At 45.5% G+C, this 9992-nt stretch overlaps 1 protein-coding gene across 3 annotated transcripts in view; it reads right to left on the bottom strand.

The window, feature by feature from the left end:
- gpc3 (glypican 3) overlaps positions 1-9992 on the bottom strand; it is a 97302-nt gene that overhangs the window by 24460 nt on the left and 62850 nt on the right. For all 3 annotated transcript variants that reach the window (XM_031858144.1, XM_031858145.1, XM_031858146.1), the window contains exons 4-6: positions 8785-8927; positions 8175-8300; positions 3917-4028 (exon numbers count right to left, since the gene is read on the bottom strand). In XM_031858144.1, coding sequence (XP_031714004.1) covers positions 3917-4028; positions 8175-8300; positions 8785-8927 — 381 coding nt within the window. The remainder of the gene's footprint in view (positions 1-3916; positions 4029-8174; positions 8301-8784; positions 8928-9992) is intronic.

Here is a 9992-nt window from a genome sequence, read left to right as displayed (position 1 = left end):
GAAACTTGGCTATTATATTCATTCATTACACACAGACTGATATATTTCAAATGTTTATTTCTTTTAATTTTGATGATTATAACTGACAACTAAGGAAAATCCCAAATTCAGTATCTCAGAAAATTAGAATATTGTGAGAAGGTTGAATATTGAAGACACCTGGTGCCACACTCTAATCAGCTAATGAACTCAAAACACCTGCAAAGGCCTTTAAATGGTCTCTGTCTAGTTCTGTAGGCTACACAATCATAGGGAAGACTGCTGACTTGACAGTTGTCCAAAAGACGACCATTGACACCTTGCACAAGGAGGGCAAGACACAAAAGGTCATTGCAAAAGAGGCTGGCTGTTCACAGAGCTCTGTGTCCAAGCACATTAATAGAGAGGCGAAGGGAAGGAAAAGATGTGGTAGAAAAAAGTGTACAAGCAATAGGGATAACCGCACCCTGGAGAGGATTGTGAAACAAAACCGATTCAAAAATGTGGGGGAGATTCAGAAAGAGTGGACTCAGCTGGAGTCAGTGCTTCAAGAACCACTACGCACAGACGTATGCAAGACATGGGTTTCAGCTGTCGCATTCCTTGTGTCAAGCCACTCTTGAACAACAGACAGCGTCAGAAGCGTCTCGCCTGGGCTAAAGACAAAAAGGACTGGACTGCTGCTGAGTGGTCCAAAGTTATGTTCTCTGATGAAAGTAAATTTTGCATTTCCTTTGGAAATCAGGGTCCCAGAGTCTGGAGGAAGAGAGGAGAGACACACAATCCACGTTGCTTGAGGTCCAGTGTAAAGTTTCTACAGTCAGTGATGGTTTGGGGTGCCATGTCATCTGCTGGTGTTGGTCCACTGTGTTTTCTGAGGTCCAAGGTCAACGCAGCCGTATACCAGGAAGTTTTAGAGCACTTCATGCTTCCTGCTGCTGACCAACTTTATGGAGATGCAGATTTCATTTTCCAACAGGACTTGGCACCTACACACAGTGCCAAAGCAACCAGTACCGGTTTAAGGACCATGGTGTCCCTGTTCTTAATTGGCCAGCAAACTCGCCTGACCTTAACCCCATAGAAAATCTATGGGGTATTGTGAAGAGGATGATGCGAAATGCCAGACCCAACAATGCAGAAGAGCTGAAGGCCACTATCAGAGCAACCTGGGCTCTCATAACACCTGAGCAGTGATCGACTCCATGCCACACCGCATTGCTGCAGTAATTCAGGCAAAAGGAGCCCTAATTAAGTATTGAGTGCTGTACATGCTCATACTTTTCATGTTCATACTTTTCAGTTGGCCAAGATTTCTAAAAATCCTTTCTTTGTATTGGTCTTAAGTAATATTCTAATTTTCTGAGATACTGAATTTGGGATTTTCCTTAGTTGTCAGTTGTAATCATCAAAATTAAAAGAAATAAACGTTTGAAATATATCAGTCTGTGTGTAATTAATGAATATAATAGACAAGTTTCACTTTTTGAATGGAATTAGTGAAATAAATCAACTTTTTCATGATATTCTAATTATATGACCAGCACCTGTATATGCCACAAAGAAGAACCTGAAGAATAATTTGAGACGCAGTTCTTTCACATCGTCATTGTGAGCATGTTTTCATTCTAACTATAACTATATCCTCCTGCAGACTCTTAGTCTTGTTCTTACTTTAGCAGTGAACAATCAATGTGTTTCTAAAATGTTAGCAAATTAAAAAAATGGATAAAGAAATGGATAGACAAAATAACAGGAACAGCTTATAATGCAAAATTGAAACATCAGCAGTTAACCGAGTGAGTGAGCTCTCTCAGGCACCAGAAAACTATAATATTATAAACTTCACAAGGGGAGTTTTTTTTTTTTTTTGCGGGACTATTGTTTTGTATTGCATCACCCTTTTAATCCTGTTAGTTTGTGTACCTCAATGTAGTGATGGTTTGTCGTAAAAAATATCTGTGTCATCTGATTTCTGCACAAACGTCTGAGTCATAAACAGTTTTACTGCACGTGAAATACACCATCAAGAGCAGTCGGCCTTTCGTCAGATGTTGATCCAGCCCATTGATGTCGAGATCTGAAGGGAAGTGGGAAATGTGCTTGACTCTGCTGTACGGTCATCGGATATGGGATTAAAAGCTCCCATGTGAATAGCCAATCTGCATAAATATCAGGCGTTTATGTAAACAGAATCAAACGCTCGTAAATGTCCACATGTAGACCGCGTCATCAGTGCAACGGGGGGCCAATGAGGAACGAGCGTTAGGTTACCGAGAGCATCTGATCACGTGCAGGCAGGAATAGCTCGACTGCGTCCGTGTTTCGAATGGATTGTCTGAATGTCTGCAACACAATGAGCTCTGTCATTTCGCCAAACTGCATTTTCTTACAAAACCTCATCAAAACCTCATCAGGAACCCGATCCACGCGGTAAACGCTCTGCGCTGCTGCTGCTCTGCTTGTTATCACATCGGTGCAAATGTTTGTCCCTGTCAGGGCAGGAAGTTTTCAAAGGCTTATTCTATTAGAGCGCGTACGTGTACATGTCCTGTGTTTTTAGGATTATAGGATGATCCCAGTTTATTACAAATAAACACACACACACAGAACTGTATTGGGTTTGTATTTTTGGCCATCATTCCTATTGGTATCACAAACATCATACTCAACAAGTTAACTGCTGAGGGATGGGAATGCTGCAACGCTGAAGTGAGATGGGGGCGAGGGACACGCAGGCAGACGATCGTACAGATTTTAAGCAAACTGTCCAGTCTGATCATCTGACCGCTTTTGTTTCTTGCCCTGTCGGACTTTATGTCATCAATGTTGCTCAAATATAGAGTAGCTGTAGTTAACAGTGACAGTATTAAATTAAAGTAAGAGTAATAAAATGGTCAAAACTACAATAATACGATCCCCATTTCTATACACTGGAATCTTTTAAACCGAAGCTCTAGGATGAATCCTTTTGGGGGATTCTGAAGAGGGCAGAGGTCAAGTAAACACCGAAAGGTCCCGTTCAAGTGTCGCTCCTCTCGCCTACAGCGGGACGAAGCGCCCGTGAGGTAATACAGCAAAAGTAATTGGGAAAATTACACCGTCTCAAACCACCACCCTCTGTATTTTTCTTGAGGGTCTCTGGAGTGGAGGAAGGTCCACAGTCGCTGCTCGGATCTCCCAGGTTGTTTAAACAGGAGAGAAGGATTGTAATCCACTGTGACAGGCCTGCAGCACTCAAGACGCTCAATCACATACATGCAGACAAAAAAACCCGGACACACACGCAAACACACTTTGCAGCTGGAAGATGGTGTTTGTGTTGGGGGGGGCACAGCGGCCATCCGACGTGTCGACAGCTATAAGTGTAACCTCGGGGAACCAGGAAATGCAGACAGATCTGTGGGCTGATACGTCTTCCTACAGAGGCCGACGTCGAGCCCACATCCGAGCATCTCTGCACTCCTGCCAGCCCACTCCAAAAGGTGGTTTCCATGGGGACGACGACGACGAAGACGGAAAAAAAAAAGAAAAAAAAAAGAGGGCTTCGGCCTTGACGTCAGCTGCGGATGGAGGACATAATTTCTGTCCGTCACAACAACAACCTCCGTCGCCCTCGTCTGCTCGCCTTTTGGGTGGATTTGTGTCTGAAAGGAAGTTGTTTTTGGTTTTCTTTGCAGCGCAGATGAGACACAGAATAACATCTATTCAGACGTTTCCTGCCAATAGCATTTCTTTGTGTTCACAAAGAGCAGGTGGGTGACATCACCTTGAGCACAGCTTTTCAGTGGTCTTTCTCTCAAATATGAGGGAGAAGTGGAACACAGAGGAACTGCTCACTTGAAGAGGTCAAACTTACCGTAAAGGACCGGAGAAGCGGTACACTGTGAACAAACACACAAACAATGGACACATCACACACGCGAGCACTGCTGACCTGGTTGATGTGTTTCAGTTTGTCTATGATCTGGCTGATGATCGGCTCAGGGGGCTTGTTGCTTCGGGACTCGGAGCCGGGGTGCGATCGCTTCAGGCCCGGCCCAGGAAACCTGACAGGACGGGGAGAAAAAAATGGGCTCAGTTCTTTTTTCTTCTATTAGATTACCTTTTAGGGCATTTTTTGCCTTCATTAGAGTGTACAAATAGACAGACAGGAAAGGGGGAGTGAGAGAGAGGGGACGACATGCAGCAAAAGCTCCCCATGGGACTAAGTTCTTATGTTTGTGAGTGTTTGGAGGAGTTTAGAAACCTCAACATGAGCTTCATGAGAGGAGAACATAATGAACTGGACCCTGCTTTCACTCCAAACAAGGCGCTTGTCACCATCTAGTGTTGACAAGATGAATGACATCTCATCTGTTTTTGTAGGTTTCGGGGCTGGAAAGTCAATTAGTAACTCAACCCTATTCAAAAGGACCAACTGTTCCCATGAAGACACTACGTCTATAAAGTTAAACAGTGGGTAACATTTTCAATGTCTCAAGATAACTTTTTATATTTGCAATAAAAACTATGGAGACTGTAAAGAAAGTATTCATGTCCAAAATGTCTCAGCATCAGGGGTTATTAAATGTTGATATAAAATGTTTTACATTTTTTGAGTTTTGCCACAAGGAGGTCAACAGTTAAACAAAGTCTGGCTGATGATTCATTCCGCGCACATTAAACTGGTCAATTAGTGGCTTTTTAAATCATATCTGGTGTTAATGAGCGGACATTGGCAGAGAAGTCCTCTTGTCCCGCCTCAGCAGCGAGGGTTTGTTTATGCACGACCAGCCTGGCATGTAAGCGGGCGGGTGCTTACATGTCTCTCTGTGTAACCGAGGAAACGCGGCTCTGTTGACGCCTGTGTATGTTATCAAGAGGAGGAGCTGGGTGAGTCTGAAAACGCTCCTGCAGGTGTTCCTCCGCTGCTGGCAGTGGCAGCCATTAACCCCTTCCCACCACATCCTCGCCGCTCATCACCTACTCCTGCAGCGCGTTTAGATGAGCTGGAGTCAGGGTGGACAACGTGTCTTCTCTCCTTGGGCACCGCGGTGGTACGAGAAGTCGTGAGGTCGCAGCTCAGAGTAAATGCTATCTGCTTTATTGCTGCAAATGTTGGAAAGAGGAAGGGGAAAAAAATGGGTCGCAGCGGGGGGGAATGATTTTCAGAGAAAATGTTCGTAAGAGAGGAAAGGGTCTTGAAAAAAAGCATGCATGAGTGAGATTGTGTGTGTGTGTGTGTGTGTGTGTGTGTGGAAAGCATGAGGTCATACTCTGTTCTCATCTCTGTGACATCACCCTGAGCACCAACACACACCTTTCACATGCCATCTCCACTCATCAGTCTTTCGCTCTCCCCTCAGCCAGACTTTTCATTAAACTCAAATTACATTTCCACAGTTATTTATTCTTCTTATTAGCCATGATCTCACCCCCTTCTCCACCGCTAATTATCACATTAATAATGGAGGGAGATGTGTGATCCATTCACGAGGGAGGAAAAAAAAAAAAGGAAATATGGGTTGAGGAAGGAGGATTAAGGGAGGGAGATTTTGAGTGGAGATAAGGAGCCGAAGCAGGTTAGTGTTTCACACGATAGGTGCCGGTCCAAATTATTGTTCACCGAGACATAACTCAGCGTGCATCACCGTTAAACCCAGTTTGACCACTGATAGTCTCAGTTGTCAGCTCTCACTTTGTTATCTGATCGTTTCTTAGTTATTGTTCGCTGCTAGCAGGCCTGATCAGATCAGTTAGCTCCAGTGATAGCCTAATCTAATCTAACACCAATTACCACGCTATTAGGTCCCGTCTGAGTGGGACGCCTCACACGTCAGAATAAACAACAGCGAGAGAAGACGCTGCAGGTGATGAAGGGGAAACCTAATCGGCGTCTGACGCTTTTCACACCACCTGATCACACTTCCAGTCCCTCAGATACAGGCAGGGTCAAAGGTCAGGGTGTGTGGGGGTGCAAACAGTGCGGTCGTCACTATTAATACACTGCACGTCTTCAGGCCGAATGTCATCTTGAGCAAAACGAGAATCAAATTTAGATGATATCATGAAAATAGCTGCAAGGGACTGTATGACAATTATTGGGGGCGGCGAACCTTATCTTTCACTTCGTAAAAAAAACAAAACAGCTAAGCTCTCTCCGGGGGCGTTAATGCCTTCTTTCAACCCTCGTCTTAACAAACTACAACACCCTCCCTACAAAGTGTGAAAATAATATAACACTGTTATACAACTTGTTTAATAGTGTACATCAAATGAAATCTTAATGGGATTTCTAGTGTGAGCCACCAGTGAAGCCGCTAGTGGCTCTAAGTCAGTCTGTGCAACATTTTGGATGGAAACGCATTGCCATGAAACTCAGCACAGATATTCATGGTCCACAGAAGATGTACTAACACGGACTTTTCCTCTAGCACCACCACAAGGTCAAAATTATATGAGACTGCTAACATGCTAAACTACGATAGCTGACATGGTAAACGTTACATCAGCGTGTTAGCATTGTCACTGTGAGCATGTTACCATGGCGACTTTAGCATTTAGCTCAAAGTAAAGTTGCGTCGTTGGGAGCGACAGCTTTACACTGGCAACACTGTGTAGTGGTGTTGATCAATGCGCATTGTTCCTGAAAATTAAATCAACACAATATTAAAAAACCTAATACCAAGACTAAAGTGTTTTCCTGCTTGTGGGAACAGTAACTCTTTATGTAACTATTAACTATTTTGATGAAACTAAATATGAATTCAGAATGATAAAATATAGTGCAGACTACCCTTCCTGAAGGAAAAATAACAACACCTTCCCTTTTTATTGACCTCCTCTCCCCCTATTCACTTTCATGCAGTCCCTGAATAAAATGTTCACAGCTGACATCTCATCTTTTATCATGCGCGTGGTTTACACTGCCATTAGATCCAAAAGGGGAATGGAAATTCAATGTTTTGAGTTGGCGCGGCGTCACATCTGTTATCAGTTATCAGTGTAACGCTGCTTGATGTGGTGAGAAGTGCTGCTCCTCTGATCTTGGCTCCAGGTAGGATGGTAAACACGCCTGATGAAAAGCGCCACATTTAGCTCCGAAGATCGCTCCTCAAGTATCGGAAATGTTCAGTACCCGACCCCTGCAGCGCTTATACCCCCCCCCCCCCCCCCCCCACCCCCACCCACCCAATCTAAATTTATCCGCTTGAGACAATAGGAGAATGAATGCCACGTTTGGCTCTGGAGACGGTCCTATCTGGGGAGGATAATGGAAGATGATCCAGAACAAATCTCAGAGTGAAAATGTACCCTGAGTGAATGTGCAGGCATACATGCCCTCGCAGACGACACGGAGAATTGCTCGCCCGGAGACACTGTAATCTCTCCATCACTCCGGTCTCCTTTCCTGCCTCTCTGCACCTTCCTATCGGTCCAGCAGGCAATCATGCCCTCCGGACAGCTCTGCCCCCATATTCACCTGATGCCTCTTCTCAGATTGAGACTGTTTTTCTACCTCTGTGACAGACTCTCTTTCAGTAGTGTGAGAATTTATTCTCGGCCCCTCCTCGGGAACAAGAGGTGAGACATTAACCTGCAGCCGCTTTCCGTCTGAATTGTGTGCCTCTGCGTTGATTAAATTTCACACGTAATTTACAAAAGCAAAAAAAAAAAAGGTTAAAAAAAACGGATGATATATATAACTATGTATGCCAAATTGAAATTGGGGCCAGCTGACGGCGCGGGCGAAATAAGAGGAAGTTATGATGTGTGGAGCCAGAAGGACAGGGGTGAAGAGAAATATTGCACAAACCAAATGAGGTTCTGCAGGGTAGCGCGGGAGATGTTGGATGAAGGAGCGAGAGAGCGATCGAAACAGCAATTAACTAAGCGAGAATGAGGTGACAGTGCGGCTGACATTAATAACATCCCATCGAGCCAAAGTCAAGATTTACACTCACACTCGGTGGGAGAGGGGGGCCCTCGTGCGGAGCTCATCAGCTCTGATCAAACTTACCCTTCAGCTCACCTACACTCTCCTCCTAGATGTGTTGCTGGATTATTGGGGATTCAGGAGTCAGAGCAGGACTATTTGTGGTCATAAACTGGTCCTCTAGTAAAGGCAATAAACCCGAGGCACGTTGTAGGGTGCATTCGTCTATAGTGTGTGCTACAGCTGTTCATACAGGCAAAACGAGACACTGATTTACCTGTCTGTCATCTCCTGCCCGTTCCAGCAGAGGGAGTGGTTCGCGGGAGCGGGCTCACGGCTGCACAGCGCCTCCCCGAGACCACTGTAGAAGGAGCTGAAGCCCTTCAAGCTGGATATGAACTCCCTGAGGTGCAGGAAAAGAGAAGGGAATGTTCAACGCAGAGAAAGGCAAAGAATAAAAACTTTCAGTTGATCTGAATATGACTCTCGAACAATCTGCAGGGAGAAGATAGAGCGGGAGGAGAGACACGAGCAAAGAAACAGATTGGGCTTGATAGCAGTGAAAGCAGGTCGATGAGATCCCCCTTGAGAAAGAGAGAGTAACAGAGGCGAGAACAAGTAGCAGCTACAGTCCTAATTGACATTAATCTGGCCATTGTGCTGCCGAGGCCAGCAGCCCCGCTGGGCATTATTACACTGTTCATTTAAGCTTGAAGTGCATCAGGGGTGTGGGAAAACACTCGAGAGGTGAAAGACTGACTGTCACAAGGAAACAGCAAGAAACCTGTCCGCGGTGTCAGGGACAGTGTTTTGTTTGCCAGACATATAATCGACCCTGCAGCGGTCTGGAGAGCGAGCCCTGCTTCAGCAGCCGGAGGGCGTCTCACCTGCGGAGGCCGCCCAGAGTCTCGTCAGAGTCCGAGGATGAGGGCCGGGGGTTGCGGGCCGCGGAGGCGGCGGGAGGCGACGGAGGAGGAGATCCCACCGAGCGGGAGGCGCGCTGAGGAGTTTGTCCGCACATCCCGCTCACCTGCAGAGGAGAGAGGAGGGAGAAAAAAAGCGAGAAGTGAGTGAACGAATTCAGTTTCCCACCAGAATTCTTCACTTGTGTTTTCATCGCTCCCATTTCCTAGCCGCTTACGCCTGTTTATTCAAAACACTCAACAGCAATGACACTGCAGATAATCAGAACCTGTCAGCAGCCAAACTGCCGGCCTTACTCAGCTGAGCCCCTCTGCAAATTGTCATCTGCTTGGGTTTGTTTATTTCTGAGTAGGGATGAAAGCAGGAGGGGGGGGGGAATTTGCATAACAAACAAGCCATTGTACCCTCTGCCAGCCGGTTCCGCCTTGTTCGAATTTGTAATCATAACACTCCCAAAAAAAAAAAAAAAAAAAAGCGAGAGCGTGAAAATAAGGCCTCTCGTTTGCTTCTTCTCTCCCCGTACAAACACCATTGTGCACCCACACGGGACGACATAACAATACTAAATAAGAAGTCCACCCTCTGTCTCTCAGAGATAATGGACCTGGCACATTCTTTTCAGGTGCAATAAAAATGCAAATGGCTGTTAATGTTTAGCTTGTGGTTTAATGATTTACCGGTGGTTTAATTTCCCCCGGGGATTCTGGCCGAGGCTTAATTCTGCCATGTAACGTTAACAGCTAATTGTGCCCAGCTCCCCTTTGAGTGAATAGGCTGGCACCGCTGCTGCTGCATACTGATGTGACCCGATAGAGCAGCACTGGACATCTTTATCCGGTGGCAGCCGAGGCCACAAGCGCACACACACTCACGCGCACACACACACACACACACAAACACACACACACAGATTTCCCAGCATAAACAAAAAATGAATCATTTTAATGCAATTATTCATTTGAACACAATGCAGCTAAAGCTATTAACATGATAAACATGTCGTCCTGCATACTAATGGCCAACACACATACACTCACTTATTGCATGCATGCTGAGACACACAGAAATGCTGAACAGCTGTAAGACAGAATCGTCAGGGTTAATCAATGCAGCCTTGTCATCCAAGAATCATGACACACACACACACACACACACACACACACACACACAC

The sequence above is a fragment of the Anarrhichthys ocellatus genome, unplaced genomic scaffold (genome assembly GCF_004355925.1).
Source record: "Anarrhichthys ocellatus isolate YVR2014 unplaced genomic scaffold, GSC_Weel_1.0 scaffold19, whole genome shotgun sequence".
NCBI classification, from domain to species: Eukaryota; Metazoa; Chordata; class Actinopteri; order Perciformes; family Anarhichadidae; genus Anarrhichthys; species Anarrhichthys ocellatus.
Note: the sequence above shows the minus strand (reverse complement) of the source record. Positions and strands in the feature narration are given on the sequence as shown.